Here is a 23,220-nt window from a genome sequence, read left to right on the forward strand (position 1 = left end):
TTTCATAAACGAAATGATTAAACATTGCAGTTTTACACAAATTACATGATCTTCTTTCATTTGAATAGATCTCAAAATAAAGTGCTCTCAAACTCAGTCAGGCTCACTGATATTATGTTAGATGTCCAAATACATCCCCAATTAAATTCATTGTCTGCAAAACAAACATTTGTAATGCAAATTTGATAACTAATTGATATTGGACCAATTTAAAGGTGCCAAAGAATGCATTGATATAATCTGTTAAATTGTTTTCTGATATCTACACAGAGCGTTTGTGGCTTTATTAAGTGCAAAAATGATCCAGAGTTGGTTTTACATGACCATTTACAACTCTAGGATTTGCCTTTATAATGAAATGGTCTATTATAACCTCATTTTTAAAGGGTCATTAATAATAATGTTGAGCTCTGCTCTGATTGGTTGTTTCTCAGAGCAGCTTCTTCAGTAGCTCTCTGTGTGTGTAAACAAATATTATGTTTGAGTCTGTATCAGATGAAGATACAGATTTGAAAGAATAATCAATTGTTTGGAGATTGTTAATGGACGTTTCGACATGGACGAGTGATAAGTTTGTGTTTTTTCAGTATGGACCTGCAAAACGAAATCGTAACGTCAATAGTAGAACTTTAGCCTAAATGTTAGCATATAGCATTAATTAGCATATAGTGCTATCTCAGCAGTCACAACTTTGTTTTTAGCATTGTGACAACATAATTCAATTAATTAGAGATGCACTGAATATTCGGCCAACGAAAATTTTCTGACGAAAATGGCGCAAAAGAGCATTTATCACCGAAACAATATGGCCGAAATGTTGTGATGATGCAAACAGAAAGCGCGACCTGCACATGTTTGTCTGAAGCAACATGTCTGTGGTGTGAATGAATTTAACCGCAAAAAGGCGCTTAAGTAGCAGGTTTCTGTAACACACAGAGGCACATGTGGTTGAATGTGTCCGGTCTAGACGTGATCATCACAGTATGCCCTTTAAAGATCAGAACTCTTGATGTGTAAACTTTAGAGAGACTCACGCTAATGTGTCTCATACTGTAATCCATTAACATACATTTGGCAAATTAAGCAATGAAAGACAACGTAACTTTTTATGTGGATCGACTGTTTATACCGCGCTGCTGGATTTGCCCTCGATCTCTGTGCGTTCGCGCGTTTAAGTGCACTCATTAGTGCATACACAGAAAGACTCGTTTCAAAAAGCAAGCGAACATAAAATCTTTCTGTTATTGACAGAGCACATATAAACAAAATGATCTCCACAGTATTATTTTTCTAATAAAAAACATTTGTTTATGTCTCACATGTAGTCAAAAAACCAGTCTGTGCTTATTTGGTCTTAAAGAGACAGTAACCTTAATTAACCTACTTAAGTCCGTGTCATTAATGTTTATCAAACAACCAAAGACAAAGAGAAAGTCACTTCTGTAGCTCTAAAAATAATAATATATTTAATTTATACAATGAAGACAATGTTATGATTCATTTTATTTTTATTTCTGTACCGTATACTGATTTCAGACCTTATTAACTCATTCACTGCCAGCTTTTTTGAGAAAAGTTGCCCACCTGCATTTTTGTGATTTTAACAAAATTTTCACAAAATTCCTTGCAGGAAAAATTATTTTCTATAAATATATAAACATACAAATTATATCAAATTAAAGAACACACCCTCTGCTTTCAAACAAACAATACACAAACAAACAAACAAACAAACGAAATGGGGAAAAAAACTTTTCATTATATATTTTTTTTTTCTACTTAATTTAACCACTGAAATATGGATATTTCTCTTCAAAAATACAACATTTTGAGCAAAAAGCTTAAAAATTGCGTTTTTGTAAAGGAATTTATGTTAGAGATCAGACTCAGAATGACTATCAAACATAAAGGCAGTTAAAATAAATCATTAAATCTTTTTAACTTCCGTTTTTGATAAATTCGGTTTGGCGCCATCTGGTTACAATTTCACTTTGAAATTCGTCCAGAAAGGCATATTTATTAGTTAAATATTAACTCATAAATGACGACATAACTCGTCAATGGCGGTGAATGGGTTAATGTACAACTTTGTTCTTTTTTTATTAATGTTTGCAATTTCTTTGTGTTATTAGATTTTTTCCCACCCCCTTTTTGCTGATCTGTAAAATAATCCGATCCATGCCTCAAAAACTATAACGTGATCCGAACCGTGACTTTTGTGATCCGTCACACCCCTAGTTAGTACACAGTCACAGCCATAAATGCAATGGTACAAATAATTGGCATAATAATATCTTTAGTGTTTTGGTTTTCGGCCTTGGTTTCCTCTTTTTCGGTTTTCAGCCAATCATTTTCATTTCTGAGTGTCAATTCAATTTAATGTTGGGGCATACATCATGATTGCAACGTCACAGTTGAAATTTTGTCAAGCCAACAAGTTTTTTTCCTGACACTCATTTTTAAATCTTGTGTGTTGTCGTCTTCAAAACAGTTCTGCTATGCAAGTACTTGAAATGTAAATGAAGAGATTAAGAGGGGTGCAGTTCAATGTTGTCAGAAAGGGTCTCATTTGATTTGCTGGGGGTGTCTCTCTCTTTCCCCTCCCTCACTTGCTCTACACCTCCCTCCATCTCTTCATCCCATTTCATTTTGTGACTTATTACTTCTTCTCTCTTCATTAACTCTCCTCTTCTCATTCAGCTGTTATTATATCTTCTCTTTCTGTCTCTCTTTCTCTCTCTCTCTCTCTCTCTCTCTCTCTTTCTCTCTCTCTTATAGACTATTTCTTCTCCGGCGTTTGGCTGTAAACTGTAATCAGCTGCTCTGTAGGAGCACAGATCTCCGTATCCTCCTTTTCATCTCTATCCTGTTTTTTCACAAATTCTTTCTTTCCGATTGCGGAGCGTTGGCTTTTATCCCGGTAGAGAGCCGCCCCGTTATTCCTCTGATGGTTTGCGGATGTGCTCGGCGATGCAGTGAAGCCGTTAGAGCCTCGGGCTGCAGAGCCGCTCACCAGTTGAATATGCGGTATGAAAGAGCGGTGGGTAAGCATGGAGGTGCGCGGCCGAACGCCCTGAAGAGAGAGGGTGAGGTTTATGAAGCACATCTCACCGCAGCTGCGTGCGTGTCTGCCTGAAGAACGCGTCGTGTCTGCGCGTCAGTCTGTGAGTACCGGCACAGAGTCCATGTGTGTAGTTGTTCTCAGAGCAAACAGGTTGCTGGTGCATTATTTACTGCCTTTGTAGTTTTACACTGCATATTACAGACCACTCAGCCAAAACATCAATTTATGCTGCAAAAAAGCTGTGCGTGAAGGTGAAATATTGCATAGATTAACTTCTGAATTCACACTGTGTGACCAGATTCTGTTCATCCATTCATTCTTTTTCGGGGTTATCATGGGGATTGCATTTCATTTTTTATTTCTCTTCTAGTTTTCACAGTGACTGTATGTCATGCATGCTTTAGACAGGTTGTGATCTTTCTCAGTTGATGTTAGTGTTATGTGTTGATTCTGCCCATAATGCAATGCTCTTTCTCTGTTTCGTGCAGCAACAAGCTCGACTAAGCTGGAGGATTTGAGTTATCTTGATGAACAGAGAAACACCCCCCTGCGTACGTCCATTCGCCTGCCCTGGCACAACACGGGTGGCAGAGCTCCACACGACAAAGGTACATCAACATACAAGTGATGGTTCTTCATTACTTGACTCTATACTACTGCATTTCTTCTCAAACCTCTTAAAAATATGTATGGGTCATAGCTTACTTTTTTAAACTGATATTTTTGCACATTTTTACAATTAAAATCCCATTATTGTACAAATAAAATTGATATGCATTTATACATTTCACAAGTTACTAAAAAGTATTGATAAATTGCTTGCGTTTGTTTGTACAGCATTCAATGCTGATTAGAGTTGCAAAACGATTAATCGCGTCTAATCTAATTGGCCAATTCCGATACCGATGTAAAACACATGTGTACAATACATTACATTTGGCCTATTAGCTAGTTTATTTCTGCATCAAAAAATTTTTACTGAACATGGATTGGATCTATTTCGCATTTAACTGATCAACATAATAAGAGAGGCACACAGTTAGATAAAATTTTGGTGATTTTTTTTTTGTTTTGATTTTGAGATTTTGAAAAAAGCCCAGACAGCAGAAATTTTCCCGAAATACTCTTACTCTGACCGCATGGCTCACGTTATTAAGTAATCTGTGATTTAATATTTTTTTCCTCATCGCACGTCTGACAAACTATCATTTGCACAGATTTTATTTTGTTTTGGGAAGTATTTAATTATTGTAAGAATTATTTTTTAAAAATGCTGGATTATGCAACAGACATGCAACTTATTGCCTTCACGCAGTTAGTTAATAAACAACCGGTAGCGGCCTTTCTCGTTCTATTGCTGATATGTCGATGGTTTCAAATTCATCAAAAATCGATACATCGTTGCATCTCTTATATAAATACACACACATGCATGTATAATTTTAACAAAATCTATTTAAATATTAAATATTTATAATGATATTTAATATAAATTATATATAAATATAAAAATGTATATATGCATGTAAATATTTTTTAAATATCTGTGTGTGTTTATATATAGATAATTATTATACACAGTACACAAACATATATGATATAAACAAACTTTTATTCGGCAAACGATTAATCGTGATGCATTTTGCAGGATTTTTGTCAAATCAACATATATTTTTATACGTCTTATTCAGTCCGCCGCCATGTTGTTTCCAAAACGAGCCTGTGAGGGACGGACATCCAGATCAAGCACTTTAAACCTATTGTTTTGTATCAGCGATGCTGCTCACTGTTTTATTACTGTGCAAGTTCTGGCAACACACGCAAGTAAACGCTCGTACCATATTTTCCGGAGTTGTTTTTCATAGTTTGGCGGGTCCTGGAACTTCTAGTCAGGTGCGACTTAGAGTATGTCAAAATTGACTTTCATATGAACCAAGAGAAACCACTACCGTCTACAGCTACGAGAGTCCGCTTTATGCTGCTTCTGTATTTAGTGTAATTCAATGGATTCAGTGATGCGGAATGACTTTGAGAGCTTTTTGAACAGTTGCATTTGACTTGTCAGGAGTGTTAATTTAGCTTAAATGTTCGGCCTCTGCAGGTGTGTTCTGTATGCTACTTGCATATCATGTAAATAACTGTTTATGTTACTTTACACATGTACGGTACACCTATTAGCAGCCATGCTCGTTACCATGTGCTACTTGGTTTAGCTTAAATAATTTGCCTTTTCAGATTCAATGTCTGTTCTTGGGCTTGGATTTTGTGAAATCATTTTCTAAATAAATGCAATTTATAGTCCAGTGCTTATATATGTTTTTTCCTCTTCAAAACGCATTTTTGACTGATGCGACTTTTAGTCCGGAATATACGGTACCTATATCATTTGAATTTATTTCAGTTTATTGTGTGATTTTTATTATGCGAAAGATCTGGCAACACACGCAATAAACGCTGATTACCACTGTTATGTTATTTTATTATAGACACACTACACAGAGTTTCTATAAATGCCTACATTTTGCGGTAGTTAATTCGGTAGTAGAATGTGGTTGTCACTCCGATAAATGATGGATTAAGCATTTAAAGTGATAACCGAATTTAGCTGAAGTGTGTACAAGCCTCGAATCACTATTGAGAATAATAAGAATCAAAAAAGAGAAAAGTAAACGAGTAAAACATCTCAATGGCAACTTGAATTTAGGTACAAAATGGGCTTAACAATGTCATTATCCAAAAACAATTAAAGGCCCTTAAATATTTAATTTATAATTCTTTCTTCAGGTTTCAGGCTGAAATAAAAGCTGGAAGTGTTGACCTGTTTAGTGAATCATCCTTATACAGTTTGAAATGTTTTTCTGATGACTTTTTTTCTAAATCTTCTCTGCGGGTGACTGACCTGAGCTGCAGGTCTTCACACAGGACATTTGAATAAGGAAATGCTGACAATATTCATCCTGTGCTGAATTTAATTCATGAATAATGCATGAGAGCACAGATAAATGCAAGTGTTGTTTGTCTGTTACGGTCTTGTTCTCATATACAAATGCTTGTTTACCCTGAGGGCAGAGTTAATGTCTGTTCCTAGAGCCTGTATGTGTGTGTGTGTGTGTTTGTTGAATGTTATAATTAATAATAAGTAAAGTCAGAGATTTGATGCATCAGAAATACTCACAGTAATGTTCTCTGATCATTTGTTTGAGGACACTTTTTGTCTACATCTTATGGTGCTTTTCCATTACATAGTTCCCCACGGTTTGGTTTTGGGGGCTTTTTCACTGGTTACAGTACGTGGTACCTGATACTTTTTTTAGTACTACCTTGGTTCCAAGCGAGCTGAAAATCACTGATAAGAGAATCATGACGAGCATTATGCTAAATGCAATACACACGTCAATAAAGAGAAAGAAGCAAGAAGAAATGGTGTCTTCTATGATATCAGACAGTGTTTTTTGTGTAGCTGTAAGAAGAATAATTTCTGTTTTTAACAGCGCAGTCTCTGACCTCTGACCTCTGATGTGTTTGCAGCTCGCTTCACTCCATACAAGCCCACAGACATCATGCTCAAACCGCTGCTGTTTGAAGTTCCCAGCATCACCACTGACTCTGTGTTTGTGGGCCGTGATTGGCTGTTCCAGCAGCTCGAGGATGACCTGAGGCCCAGCCAATCAGGCGAGAGCTCTGGGGTCATCCTGGTGGGTAACGTGGGCTTTGGTAAAACTGCCATCATCTCCCGCCTGGTGGCACTCAGTTGCCATGGAGGCCGCATGCGACAGATCGCATCCAACAGCCCGAGCGCTTCACCAAAATGTGAGTGTTGAACAAACAATACATTACACACAACATTCAACACATTACATACAAAATTCATTCAGCACACAACCCACTACACACAACATTCAACAAACAACATTAAGCACTTCACGCACAGCATTTAACACAAAATATACTACACACACACTACACATAACATTTAGCTCTAACATACAGCATTTAACACACAATACTCAGCACACAACACGCAACATTCAGCACACATTATACAACACACTGCAGTAACATTCTGCACATTACATACAACACACAACATTAAGCACTACACCCAACATTTAGCAAACAGCACACAATTCACAACTCACTACACCCAACATTTAGCAAACAGCACACAATTCACAACTCACTACACCCAACATTTAGCAAACAACACACAACATTAAGCACACAATATACAACACTTAGCAGCACACAATACACAACACACTACACACAATACACAACATTCGGCACACAATACACAACACACAACACTCAGCACACAACACACAACATTTGGCACACAACACTCAGCACACAACATTCAGCAAACAACACACAACATTCAGCACACAATACACAACACACTACACACATCAGTCAGCACACATCACTCAGCACACATCATTCAGCACACATCATTCAGCACACAACACACAACCTTCGGCACACAATACACAAACACACTACACACAACACTCAGCACACAACATTCAGCACACAACGTTCGGCAAACAATACACAACACACTACACACAAAACTCAGCACACAACATTCAGCACACAACACTCAGCACACAACACACCACACACAACGTTCGGCACACTCAGCACACTACACACAACACTCAGCACACAACATTCAGCAAACAACACCCTACACACAACACTCAGCACACAACATTCAGCACACAACACACAACATTCAGCACACAAAACACAACACACTACACACATCACTCAGCACACAACATTCAGCACACAACACACAACGTTCGGCACACAATACACAACACACTACACACGACACCCAGCACACAACATTCAGCACACAACACACAACGTTCGGCACACAATACACAACACACTACACACATCACTCAGCACACAACATTCAGCACACAACACACAACGTTCGGCACACAATACACAACACACTACACACAACACTCAGCACACAACACACAACGTTCGGCACACAACACTCAGCACACAACACACAAGACTCAGCACACAACACACTACACACAACATTCAGCACACAACATTCAGCACACAATACACAACACACAACACTCAGCACACAACATTCAGCAAACAACACCCTACACACAACACTCAGCACACAACATTCAGCACACAACACACAACATTCAGCACACAAAACACAACACACTACACACATCACTCAGCACACAACATTCAGCACACAACACACAACGTTCGGCACACAATACACAACACACTACACACATCACTCAGCACACAACATTCAGCACACAACACACAACGTTCGGCACACAATACACAACACACTACACACATCACTCAGCACACAACATTCAGCACACAACACACAACGTTCGTCACACAATACACAACACACTACATACAACACTCAGCACACAACACACAACACTCAGCACACTATACACAACACTTAGCACACAACATTCAGCACACAACACTTGGCACACAATACACAACACTCAGCACATTATACTCAACACTCAGCACACAACATTCAGCACACAACACTCGGCACACAACATTATTCAGCAAACAACACACAACATTCAGCACACAATACACAACATACAAGACTCAGCAAACAACACACAACATTCAGCACACAATACACAACACACTACACACATCACTCAGCACACAACATTCAGCACACAACACACAACGTTCGGCACACAATACACAACACACTACACACAACACTCAGCACACAACATTTAGAAAACAACACACAACGTTCGGCACACAATACACAACACACTACACACAACATTCAGCACCCAACACTCAGCACACAATACACAACACACAACGTTCGGCACACAATACACAACACACTACACACAACACTCAGCACACAACACACAACACTCAGCACACTATACACAACACTTAGCACACAACATTCAGCACACAACACTTGGCACACAATACACAACACTCAGCACACAACATTCAGCACACAACACACAACGTTCGGCACACAATACACAACACACTACACACAACATTCAGCACACAACATTTAGAACACAACACACAACGTTCGGCACACAATACACAACACACTACACACAACATTCAGCACCCAACACTCAGCACACAATACACAACACACAACACTCAGCACACAACATTCAGCAAACAACACACTACACACAACACTCAGCACACAACATTCAGCACACAACACACAACGTTCGGCACACAAAACACAACACTCAGCACACAACATTCAGCACACAACACAGAACGTTCGGTACACAATACACAACACACTACACACAACATTCAGCACACAACACTCAGCACACAATACACAACACTCAGCACACAACATTCAGCAAACAACACACAACATTTAGCACACAACACACTACACACAACACTCAGTTCACAACATTCAGCACACAATACACAACATTCAGCACACAACACACTACGTTTGGCACACAATACACAACATTCAGCACACAACACACTACACACAACATACTGTTTATTTAACAGTAACAGCAAATCAAATAAATAATATGCAACACAAATATAGCTGTAAAGATGATGTTATTGATTTTATGACCGTGTTTTGTGCAGAATAATATTCATACATAAATATAAACATCATGTTTTCAGACAGACAGTGTAATGTTAACTTGTGATATTTGTGTTGATGTCACTCAGGTGTTGAGCAGAATTCAGATTTGCCTCTGAGTCAGCCGCCTCAATCCACTCCTCCTCCTAGTGCCACAAACACCCTGAGGTCCAGCAGTTGTCCCAGTACACCAGAGCTTCAGCGACGGCGAGAGGAGGCTGTCAAACGCCTGGCTGCAAAGGTAGTGCTACTAAAAACATCTTTAACTGTTATGAAATGACTGAATGTTACCTCCTGCGTTTAGAGGGACACTAGAAACCTTATCAATCTGTTGGGCTACAGTAACTAAAATAATGGTTGATGTGCTACAGTAAGTTTCTCCCACAAAAGTTGGATGTGTTCTCCAGCATTCCACCTGTCTGAATACCAGCTCATTCGATCGCGCTCTCAGTCACAGTCTTAATAAAGGCACACAGGTGTGCTGAAACTGAATCACAGGTGCGGGAGCATGACCTCTACATGAGTTACAGCCCTGACAGTGACTGCGTCCGAAAGCTCTAAAATGTTATAATAAAGTCCTAAATCTGGGCGTTTATTTGTAGAAGTGTAGTTTATCAAGTTTTAATGATTTAATGTAATCATTTTAAGTCTTAAAAATGCTTTTAAAATGCTTCCCTAACAATGACGAGTTTTTAAGGCAATCCATTTTTTCCGCTATTATCCACTAGGTGGCGCTTTTACCCAACTTATAAAACACAAAAACATTCACTGATCCAAAAACAGTAAAACCTTTGTATATGTTTTGATCATCGCTCTGAATCTGATCTCTAATAAAATTCCTTTACAAAAATGTAATATTTTCGAAGAAACCTACCCATATTTGAGAGGTGATAAAAAGAGAATAAATAAAGGTAGGATAAACTTTTTTTTAAAGCATAGGGTCTGTTCTTTCATTAGATATATTCATTTGTTTATACACTCACCGAAAGGATTATTAGGAACATTTCTCATTAATGCAATTATCTAATCAACCAATCACATGGCAGTTGTTTCAATGCATTTAGGGGTGTGGTCCTGGTCAAGACAATCTCCTGAACTCCAAACTGAATGTCAGAATGGGAATGAAAGGTGATTTAATCAATTTTGAGCATGGCATGGTTGTTGGTGCCAGACGGGCCGGTCTGAGTATTTCACAATCTGCTCAGTTACTGGGATTTTCAAGCACAACCTTTTCTAGGGTTTACAAAGAATGGTGTGAAAAGGGAAAAACATCCAGTATGGGGCAGTCCTGTTGGTGAAAATATCTTGTTGATGCTAGAGGTCAGAGGAGAATGATTCAAGCTGATAGAAGAGCAACTTTGACTGAAATAACCACTTGTTACAACCGAGGTATGCAGCAAAGCATTTGTGAAGCCACAACACGCACAACCTTGAGAAGGATGGGCTACAACAGCAGAAGACCTCACCGGGTACCACTTATCTCCACTACAAATAGGAAAAAGAGGCTAAAATTTGCACAAGCTCACCAAAATTGGACAGTTGATGACTGGAAAAATGTTGCCTGGTCTGATGAGTCTCGATTTCTGTTGAGACATTCAGATGATAGAGTCAGAATTTGGTGCAAACAGAATGAGAACATGGATCCATCATGCCTTGTTACCACTGTGCAGGCTGATGGTGGTGGTGTAATGGTGTGGGAGATGTTTTCTTGGCAAACTTTAGGCCCCTTAGTGCCAATTGGCCATCGTTTAAATGCCACGGCATACCTGAGCATTGTTTCTGACCATGTACATCCCTTTATTACCACCATGCACTCATCCTCTGATGGCTACTTCCAGCAGGATAATGCACCATGTCACAAAGCTTGAATCATTTCAAATTGTTTTCTTGAACATGACAATGAGTTCACTGTAATAAAATGGCCTCAACAGTCACCAGATCTCAACCCAATAGAGCATCTTTGGGATGTGGTGCCCTGGATGTGCATTCCACAAATCTCCATCAACTGCAAGATGCTATCCTATCAATATGGGCCAACATTTCTAAAGGAATGCTATCAGCACCTTGTTGAATCAATGCCACGTAGAATTAAGGCAGTTCTGAAGGCAAAAGAGGGTCAAACACAGTATTAGTGTGGTGTTCCTAATAATTCTTTAGGTGAGTGTATATTTAAAGAAGAACATTTTCTGGAAGGCATTAAACTGTTGTAAAAATGATAAAAAATGCTGGCACTGGCTGGCAACTTTTTTTAAAATTCTGATGGGGAAAGAGTTAAATGGCCCAAATATAACTAGACAAAACGTATTGAGTTGGAATCTTTAGCGATGTGCTGGTTAGGAATTTTTCCCACCGATTAATAAACTTATTTTATTTACCTTTTTTTCCTATAATCAACTTTTAAATCAACAAGCATTTGTTTTTTGTACTTTTGCCTCGGTCATCGTCCTGTCAATCATCATGCTATTTTACGGTCATCACGTGATTCCTGCTGCTGTGCTGCACATAACAGCCTGCACTCACTTTGCTTTGGTTGCAAAACTGAATGAAGCTAATGCACATCTGCTGTCCAAAACAAATAACTAATGGATCATGACATTGTCAATTATTTTCATAATTAATTATTATTTTTTGCAGTCCTATATTATAGTCTAAAGTACTGTTTTTGTTGTCTGATATTTTATTTACATGCATGCAAAAGCTTTTTAAGTACTTGGAGGTTTATTCTGCATTTATTGTACCTTTTAAAACCAGAAGTTAGATGACACAGCAACATTTAATCGATTGCTTGCTATTAGGATGAACTATTTTGCAAAGTTTTCCTATTGGATGAATAAAACGGTTAAATATAAGTTATGTTGTTTAAATACATCAATCAGCAGGAGAAGTTTAACAAAGCACCTGACACCTGAACCAGGCCACACTGATGATCTTTTGTTTCATTACTCACAGAGGTTTTTCTCTTTACGGTTGAATCCAGACAGATTCGACGTTTGTTTGGATGCAGACGGTGATTCATGTGTCCCGTATAAAGAGCACGTGTGGTTTTGCACTAATGCAGCTAATGGACTTTGATGAATATGTGGTGATGTCATAGTTTTTAATGGAAGAGCCGAGCTCCAGTATAATGATTTATTTCCCCTTCAGGCCAGCATGGTTTTTTACGATGGACGGATGTGTCGAATCAGTCCCATGTTGCATCAGAGGCAATTACTTTGTGTCTTCGTATTTTATACCACATTGACACCGTCAAGCTATTCTGGCACAGACTGGATCTTATTGCGTTCATAAAAACGGCAGAAACACTTTATTCCTTTGCTGTATAAGCCAATAAACCTCTCCTTGCTCATCCTGTTATACGTCTAATGGAAACGTAGACAAAGAGGATGGAAAATTGAATATGTGTCAAAATATTGGATCTGTGCATTATGGCTTGCGGTGTGAATGCAGCATTAGAGCGATGTTTTGTGAATATGAGAATGTGCTGCTTCAATACGACCGATTCATTGAGGAATTGGAAAATGGCCAGGCCTGTTTATTTAGGAGTACATTTGAGAAGTGCATGTTTCAGAAGAATAAGATTGAGATGGCATCCACCTCCAATCCCTCTTTCACCCTCTCAGCGGGTCAGATCTCTAAATAACTCGATCGCCTCCTCTTTTCATGGATCAGCTTTCGGAAAAATAATTAGTGATGTTTGACGAGTTTATTGATCGAAGAAACCTCTGACTCTGAAGTATTAAACCCGTCCCTCATCTTCTGTGCTGCAGATATTCATGAGCCCTTAAATGATTTGGATTGTTGGGAGGAGCTGAGCCTGTGGCTTTGCTAAGGGATCAAAAAAGAATTGATGTTTTATCTAAGATTGCATAACTTCATAAGTCTACCATGCATTTCATGTGAGGAGAGTTTCTGCATCTCAGTTGTGTTTTGTAGGCATTGCACAGCATGAACGTTTATTAGGTTTTAAAACAGAGAAGTGATGTTTATATATTTCTGATATTTATTTAAAGCTCACTAATACCACGGGTGGGTTGAATGCTGTATTCTGATTGGTTAAGAAATGTTCCACGGGTATGCATTATTTTTCGATAACCGCACACCTAACTTGTCAAATGTCTTAAAAATGGGCACCAGAGCAATGTTTGTGTTAACCGTAGTATAAGCGAAATAATTGACTTGGGTGTGCATTACTACCGTGGGTGTGCATTATTTCTTATAATTCAATGGCCTGTCATCAATTATTCCTTGCATAACACACGTGTTTCTTCTCATCTCATGTTAATCTTGAGTACCTATAGAGTAGTATTACATCCTTCATATCTCTGAGGAGTTTTTAGTTTATCAGATTTATAAAAGATGGGTCAGCTCTAGTGATTATTTCCGGAAAAGCACGAAATCTGGGAGGGGTCTAGTGGGAGGAGCAAGTCACGACACACACAAAACATTATCCCACTATCTCTGGATAACTTATGATTCACTACATGTTCGTTTTGCTTACATTATATGCACTTACACGCCAATTACCAACAAAACACAGACATTTGATGCACTTTTACGTTCTGCCTGCGACTCATGACCCGTTTGGGACCGCCCCATTTCAACAAAATCCAGCGTTAAACACACTTCTTATTTTATGCCAGTGTTATAAAACAAAGCTGTCGCGTGCAGTCATGTCTGTGACCTCTACTCGAAAAAACAATGCTGATGAGTGTCCTCGCTCTTGTTCTCACCCTGATTGACATGTGGGCGTGGTTTTCCAGGGGAAGTGCCCATAAATGGAATAAAGGGTCACTGATACATAATGGGTACCCATGTTCGATAAAAACTTCGAGAAAATTGTGTTTGAAACTTCTGAGTTTGGTCCAAAAATACCAAAAAAATTGGACGCTGTGCATTTGTTTAGCATGAGGATTACAACTCTTTAACTGTGTTAATAATAGGGCTGTGCAAAAATATCGATACAGCTAACTATTGTTCTTTTTTCGACGATAGTGTATCGGTATTTTAATCTCTGCTATCGATTTTTTTTTTTTATATATATATAATCCCTCTGTGTGCTTCAAACGACCTCCTCCGCTGCTGCTGTAGTTGTCGCTGTCCAGTTGTCTGTCATATACGGCCAATGTCTCAGAAGTTAGCAGGAGTGAAAAAATGGCAGAAAATTTGCTCTATTTTTTTACTTTTTGATTAAAAGAAAAGAAAAAGCATTGCAGTGTACAGCAACATGCAACATGTATCGTGATGCATTGTATCATGCACATGTATTGTGATACGTATCGTATTGTGAGGCCCTTGCCAATACCCAGCCCTAGTTAATAAGTCAAAATGCATAAAAATGTATGCATTAAAGCGCCTATTTGTGTTGGTAATAGACATAGTGTAGAAAGTCTGAATCCAAACAGACAAACAGGGTCATTTCTGTCACGAATGAAGGTGACGTCAAGGATTTATCCAGAGCATTGTCTTAACTACACATGTTTTGTGCTTTGCACCTATAAAGCGTTCGATATAGCAGAGCGAGAGGTTTTGCTGATTATTGTCTCTGCTCTTCGCCTCTGTACGTCTACAGCTGGCCTCTGTCAAACACAATGTGAGCTAAATGATGTATAAACCCTGTTTCTCAGGAGAACCTGCAGTCCCTCGCGTGTTACCATGGCAACAGGTTAGCAGGGTGGTCATTTAATCCCATTTAAAGAGAATTGCACCCCTGTGGGTGCTGAGGCTCGGTTATGACAAATGCGGTAGACAAATTGTGTGTTTGCTGATAAGACAAAAGCACTAAATGAGATGTTCATGGCTAATCAGTTTATAATGTAACGCTTGTTTTTGTGACAGATGAGAGTTGGTCTTTATTTTAAAACACAAGTTTATTATTTTCAGTCTTTTTCTAGTTTGACTGAAATATAAATATATTTTCAATCTGGTTTCACCCATAGAGAGCATGACGATTTAAATTACAACCTTGTTTGTTTTTGTTTAAAATTGGTCTGTCAGGTAAAGCAACCTGGTAAACTCTTAACAATTGAGCCGAATTGTATAATATCTTTCAAACATTTCCTGCTTTGGTACTTCTGTTTCTTGACAAACTTTGGCAAATCCAATGATTCATACGAGAGCTGCAATACAGTGGAAGATTTTTAAATGAATTACTCCTAATAGTTTTCCCAGTAAATCATATGTGATAATTCCTGATCAGTGAGTCTCAGAGGCCTGAGTGAAAGCGTTCGTGAGATTGAGCGTTTTAATGTGCGGCACAGCTCATAGTGAGGGAGTTAGTGGTCCCTTCACCTGAAGGGGCGTCAGATTGATGCTCTTGTCCCAGACCTCATCTCAGGCTAAACACTGCACTGCTCCTATTAACCCCGGCTGTCTGAATGCCAAATATCTCCATCTGTCAAACAGAAGTTTCAATAATAAATCAACAAATTAAGAAGGACCCCCGTCGTAACCCCAGTTCCTCAGGACATCTCGTAACTTCAGAGAGAGATGTTGGTCTTTTCTATTTACCCTGTGAAGATTTTTACCTTTGCCTTAGGGCTGCACAATTCTGGAAAAAATGTCATCACGATCTTTAACTCTTTCACCGCCAGCGTTTTATAAAAAAGTTGCCAGCCAGCGCCAGCGTTTTTCATGATTTTCACCAAAGTTTAAAGCTCACGTAACACACGCTGTTTCTGCATTTCTGATGTTAATCTGGAGTACCTATAGAGTAGTATGACATCCTTTATATCTCTGAAGAGTCTTTAGTTTAATCAGATTTATAAAAGAAAGATTAGCTTTACCGAATCTTTCCGATAACGTACGAATAAATGAAGAAGGAGGAGTTATAACACGGGAGGAGCGAGTACGAGTCATGCAACACTATACAACACTGTTTTAACTTATGATTCACTACATGTTCGTGTCATTTATATAATATACACGCGCCTATTTCCAACATAAGACAGAAGTCTTACTTACCACGTGTAACTCGTCATGACCCGGTTCTGAAAATCCACCGCATCAAACACACACGCAAAACTCCGCTGCTAATCCGGATAATAAACTATATCCATTGTTTCCATAAGGCTGGATGTCTTCTCCTTACATCCAAAAACACACTTCTTGTTGTGCCATTGTTGACTTTTGAAATTAAACGAAGCTGAGTGGCGTGATAAGCTGTTAGCAAGCTCTAGCGTCTCTCGCTGACTGACGGCTGGGCGGGGTTTTCCGGGGGAAGTTTTCCGGCGGAAGCTCATATAAAGAAGTGATACGTATCGAAATCCCCTGAAACGTCAGTTAGAACCGTAATCGAAAAAAACTAGCCGAAACTTGTACGAACCCTGGCGAAGTGCATTCGGCACAGAAATACTCTGAAACACGCCCAACTGCATTTTTGACACTTTGCCTACGTTTAGCATGAGGAAACAACTCTATAACTGTGTTAATAAGTCAGAATACCATTAAACCCCCCCTTTAATGCCTTCCAGAAAATGTTCTTCTTTAAATATATAAACATACAATACATCAAATGAAAGAACAGACCCTCTGCTTTCAAACAAAAAAAAACGTTTCATCCTACCTTCAGTGGTTCTTTTGTAATCAGCTTTTGAATATGGGTAGGTTTCTGCAAAAACACCACATTTTGAGCAAAAAGCTGAGATAATTCCATTTTTGTGACGGACTTTTCATAGAGATCCCATTCAGAGCGATCTTTAAAACAGACACGGACATGCAGCAGCTTGCCAGAGGGCAATACTTCCGGGTTTAAAAGTATCCACCTGGTGGATAATAGCGGTATTGCGGAAAGACGGAAAATCTCGTCATTGGCGGGGAAGCGTTTTCTCTTAATTGACGAGATATCAATGGCGGTGAAAGAGTTAAGTTTTTAAATTTAATAAAGACCACGATTCTCCCACAATTCTGAATGCCAACTAAACAAAATAACAATTTACTAAATACAAAATATGAATTGCTGCAATATATTTAGAAATGTTAAATTGCTTTTAATTATTTTTGAAAATCTGACGATTGAATGACTTACTAATATATATATAAATGTTTTATTACTGGATGAAAGATGGTGTTTGCCCTTGATCGTAAACAGTGCCGGTCCTAGATGCTGGGCGTCCTAAGCAAACTTCACGTTTTTTTCCTTTTTTCTACATTTACATCAAATCCATATTTCTGCTATTATACACTAGGGGGCGATCTTACCAAACTTAAACACTGACGCATTCACTCAACACTAAAAACACTGTGTAAGTTTTGATCATGACTCTGAATCTGATCTCTTACAAAAGTTCTTCACAAAAATGGAATCTCAGCATTTAGCTGAAAATTTGAGAGGTATAAGAGAACAAATGAAGGTAGGATGAAACGGGGTTTTTGGTTTGAAAGCGGAGCGTCTGTTATTTCATTTGATATATTTTATGTTTATTTAAAGAAGAAGATTTTTCATGCTTCCAAGCATATTTGATCATCACTTCAACTTTTTACGATATAAATGTAAAAGTATAAATTAGATAAATGTTGATTTATGAAAATACACACTACAGTCTTTAATCATATTTTCATTGTGTCTTTAAAAAAACGCTGATGGGGAAAGAGTTCAGCATGCTTCCGGGCATATTTGATCATCACTTCAACAGTTGGACGATATAAATGTTAAAGTATAAATTTGATAAATGTTGATTTATGAAAATACACACTACAGTCTTTAATCATATTTTCATTGTGCCTTTGCTGCGTCTGTTTTGCTTGGAAACTGTGCTCTGATGCAGCTACACTTGATTCTGAGGAACTACTTTGTTTGGCGGAAGAGTAATATTTGTACTAATATAATTACAGCTTATTTGTGTTTTATTTTATGAAATCCTGCTATGCATATGAAGTAACCGTTTTATAAAAGAAATAAGCCCTGCGAAGCAGTCTTTATCTGCACTTTAAACACACGCTTGCGCATCCGTGAAAGCAAAGTGTGTGAACATTTAAACAGCGTTTTTTTTTAAGCGCAGATGAAGCTTGCGAGTGAACCAATGAAGAATTGGCATTGCAACCCACTGTTTAATAATCCCCCTTTACATGATGACGGCTCTCTGACGGATATTTTAATGTTTCGGTAAGATTTCTGTCAAAGGTTTAATAGACAGAAGAATCATTATAAGTTAGGAATGAGATTGTGTTGATGCTTGAATTGAGATTCTGATCTTTTTTTACGATTTATCATGCAGCCCTACTTTGCATTAAACATTTCTAATTGAATTTATGACAGTGGCTGTTTGATTGAAATGAAGGTTTCTCTTTTACTGTAATATCATAAATGTAAATTGTCTCTCTTTCTCTCTGCAGGTAGTGGCGTATCATTACTGCCAGGCTGATAACACGTATACGTGTCTGGTCCCTGAGTTTGTACACAGTGTGTCTGCTCTCCTGTGTCGATCCCATCAGCTAACAGCATACAGAGAACTGCTGCTGAAAGAGCCTCATCTACAGAGCATGCTCAGTCTGCGCTCCTGCGTACAGGACCCTACAGCTGCCTTCCGTAGAGGTGTCCTTCAGCCGCTCATCAACCTGCGCAAAGGTACACAGCAAACCTATTCAAGTCAATGTGAACATCAAAATCTTAAAGGCGGGGTGCATAATCTCTGAAAGCCAATGTTGACATTTGAAATCACTTAAACAAACACACCCCCGGGCAATGATGTCGGTTAGTAGACTCCTGATTTCATTTGTCTGATTTTATGAATGGAGGACATTTTTTTTCTTTTGCATTAAATGCAAAGTCAATTTAATGAAAAAATGTACTTTATATGTGTAATGTCTGACTCATTATTAAGAGAGATTACACACCAAACGCGTAGCATCGCGTTGCTCGCTCTAGATTACTTGCGGGATTTAACTTTGTTTCATGCGAATTTGAACTTGCGCAAAGGCACGTTTGAGACAAATAGCGTGTGTTTTCGCGGCAATCGCACCACCCAATTCGCGTCATTCGCATCGCCCCATGCGAGAATGCATCTGACTGCGTCTTTGCATTGACTTTGTATGTTTTCTCCTCGCATAAATCATTGTACTCGTGTCTGGTGTGAACCCAAAGTCAGACACATGCACTTGCGGTCGCGAGCTCAACAAAAAACTAAAAAGTTTGCGTTGCCAGTGGGTGCTGGAATTGTTAAATTTACTTGGCATAGCAAAGAAACGCGTTCGTAACAAAAATAGTTTTCATTGTGTTTATCACAGGATTATTAAATGTTATATTTTAGTTTTTAAGTCAGACACTATTTTAATATTTCTAATAATCAAAGAAACAAAGTTTTTAGATCTAAAGAGCAATACAAAATTATAGTTTAACCTAATGCACATTTTTACTTTGGCTTAATTTTTTACAATATGTTCAAGGCAGGGTCTTAACTACAGCCAAACACACAGTTGTGCAATTGAAAAAAAAGGGGAAAAACTTGGACAAAATGTTTTCATGGTTGGCAAGTTATACTGTAATACCACAGTCATTTTAAATAGCCTAATGTTTAAACACAAAATCTGCAATTTATAGACCAGTATAACTACCTAAAATTTGTAAATATCAGAAATTAAAATTCTTAACAAAACGTAAATTGTGACAACAATTTCAGATGTCGACAAGTGCATCTGAGAATGCAGGTCATGACTGCAAGTGACGTCACTACCAGGAAGCGCATGAAGTCTGAGAATGCAAGTCCTGCAGCTAAAACCCTCTTGAAATCGATAGTCACGTAACAAATCTGGTGTTTCTGTTATAAAGACACTCAAGGTCAATACAACAAAGGAATAAAATCCTCTTGCACCATGAAAAATCATTACATTCATCACTGTTTTAACCTTGCTTTTTCTGTAAAATAATATCCACAAGATGAAATTAATTGGAAAAAAAAACTCTTTGCATAAGAAAAAGATCTAAAAAAACAAGATTAAATTATGTGCACACCCTCAGATGAATATAACTCTCAGTGTGTTGTCAGAAATAAAGTATAGTTTAGTTTGAACTCCTGCATCAGATTTATGGTAGAGATATAAGAGATACAGGGAGTGCAGAATTATTAGGCAAGTTGTATTTTTGAGGATTACTTTTGTTATTGTACAACTACAGTGCTCTTGGTCAATTCAAAATGTTAACAAACCCTCAAACCTGAACATTTAAGTAGTAAAAGTGAAATTTTGGCTTTATTAAGAGAATATTTCTATGTACATCATTATTAGGCAACTATTAGTGTGCAGAATTATTAGGCAACTAAATGAAAAACAAAGATTTTACCATCTCACTTGGGTTTTTTTCACCTGTTAAAGTGAGAATAATAAACAAACTCTACATTTACAAAAAAATTAATACAACAATAAAAAATAAAAAAAATATAGACTCAGTGACCAATATAGCCACTCTTCTTTTCGATAACAGTCACAAGCCTTCTATTCACGGATTCAGTCAGTTTCTTGATCTGGTCTGAACCAACATTTTGTGCACCCACAACCACAGCCTCCCAGACACTGCCCAGAGAGGTGTACTGTTTACCTTCACTGTAAATGTCCTGCTTAAGAAGGGATCAAAAGGTCTCAATAGGGTTTAAGTCAGGTGAAGAAGAGGCCATGGCATTAGTTTTTCATCTCTGGGGCCTTTGCTGGCCTGTCATGCAGTGGAGTGCTTGTGGTGTATGTGATGGAGCGTTGTCTTACAAAATAATCAGTCTTCTTGAAAGATGCAAACTTTTTCCTGTACCACTGCTTGAATAAAGTGTCTTCTACATTACAGGCAGGCAGGCACAGACAGGTATTATTAAACATGAGCTTGTTGGACCTTTTTGGGTTGAAAATGGAAATAAAAAACAACTCTCAGACCTACTGCCAATTTTTAGAAGACACTTTCTTCAAGCAGTGGCAGAGGAAAAAATCTGCATCCCTCAACAAGACTTTACTATGCAAGACAACGCTTCAGCACATGCATCAAAGTACTCAACTGAGTGGCTGGCCAGTAAAGGCCTTAAAGGTGAAAAACTAATGACATGGCCCCTTCTTCACCTGACTTTAACCCTATTGAGACCTTTTGATCCCTTCTTAAGCAGGACATTTACAGTGAAGGTAAACAGTACACCTCTCTGAACAGTGTCTGGGAGGCTGTGGTTGTGGGTGCACAAAATGTTGGTTCAGACCAGATCAAGAAACTGACTGAATCCGTGAATGGAAGGCTTGTGACTGTTATCGAAAAGAAGGGTGGCTGTGTTGGTCGCTGAGTCTTCGTATTTTTTTTGTTTTTTATTGTTTTATTGTTTTTTTTGTGGATTGGAGTTTGTTTGTTATTCTCACTTTAACAAGTGAAAAAAAAACAAGTGAGATGGTAAAATCTTTGTTTTTCATTTAGTTGCCTAATAATTCTGCACACTAATAATTGCCTAATAATGATGTACATAGAAATATTCTCTTAAGAAAGCCAAAATTTCCCTTTTACTACTTAAATGTTCATGTTTGAGGGTTTGTTAACATTTTGAATTGACCAAGAGCACTGTAGTTGTACAATAACAAAAGTCATCCTCAAAAATACAACTTGCCTAATAATTCTGCACTCCCTGTGTATGTGAGATGGATGCTGTTGGTCTGTGTTCCTATAGTCTTCTCAAACTGTAAATCAGTGCATAAATATGTTTCTGTGTTATTCCACAATGATCGCTCATTTCTGAAACGTTTCTTCATGTGTAATGAATTATTAAAGTGACTCCCGATGTCTATGTAGGGAGATGGTTTGAATAAGGAAAAACAAAGATGTGGCACAACTGAAAAGAAATCGTTCAGCGGCACCATAAATGAAAATTCTGTCTTGTGTTGTCTCGGTACCAAAATTATTGTTTCGGTACCAAAACCAAGTCAAGAATTGTGATTCTCGCTACTTTTCCTGAAAAGGGAGAAACACTCTCAAATCTCATTGCTGTGCTTTATTTTAAAACCAGGACATTCTAATAATATAACATACTAATAAATGAACATATGAATAGCAGATATATTAAACAATTGAACAAAATATGAAAAACATCTCTATATGCAGTGGTTATAGTGATAACTGCTAACATTCACTTAACCATAGCATTACATAATTAAGTAAGGGATAATGTAGAGGCAGCCGGTAGTTATTGGGAAATAAGCCCCGACAGTGTGATCAGGACCCGACGCGAAGCGGAGGGTCTTGTATCACACTGAAGGGGCTTATTTCCCAATAACTACCGGCTGCCTCTACATTATCCCGCTTATTACACGACTACTTGCCACATAAGAAAAAAAACTGGACATGAATATGAATTTGAAACATTTTATTGCCATATTTGTTTTAAATTAACATTTTTATCCTTCCGCGAAACTTTGCACAGATGCATAAAATGATCGTAATACCTTATTAAGATCCTCTGCTTCATACTTGTCTGTCTCCATTATTTCTCTTTTAGCCAGTCTTTGAGAAGTTTTAATGCCCATTCTGTATTTTTTTGTGTGATGGCTTCGTAGCTGT

General features: G+C 38.0%; 1 protein-coding gene across 3 annotated transcripts in view; it reads left to right on the forward strand.

The window, feature by feature from the left end:
• tanc1b (tetratricopeptide repeat, ankyrin repeat and coiled-coil containing 1b) overlaps positions 1-23,220 on the forward strand; it is a 166,418-nt gene that overhangs the window by 101,706 nt on the left and 41,492 nt on the right. For 2 of the 3 annotated variants that reach the window (XM_055216271.2, XM_055216272.2), the window contains exons 8-11: positions 3,553-3,672; positions 6,593-6,874; positions 9,806-9,957; positions 19,047-19,278. In XM_055216271.2, the coding sequence (XP_055072246.2) occupies positions 3,553-3,672; positions 6,593-6,874; positions 9,806-9,957; positions 19,047-19,278 (786 nt within the window). Of the gene's footprint in view, positions 1-2,757; positions 3,165-3,552; positions 3,673-6,592; positions 6,875-9,805; positions 9,958-19,046; positions 19,279-23,220 lie in introns of those variants that run through there. The other variant, XM_073854757.1, reaches the window with a different exon arrangement.

This window comes from Misgurnus anguillicaudatus, chromosome 17 (assembly GCF_027580225.2).
Source record: "Misgurnus anguillicaudatus chromosome 17, ASM2758022v2, whole genome shotgun sequence".
NCBI lineage: Eukaryota > Metazoa > Chordata > Actinopteri > Cypriniformes > Cobitidae > Misgurnus > Misgurnus anguillicaudatus.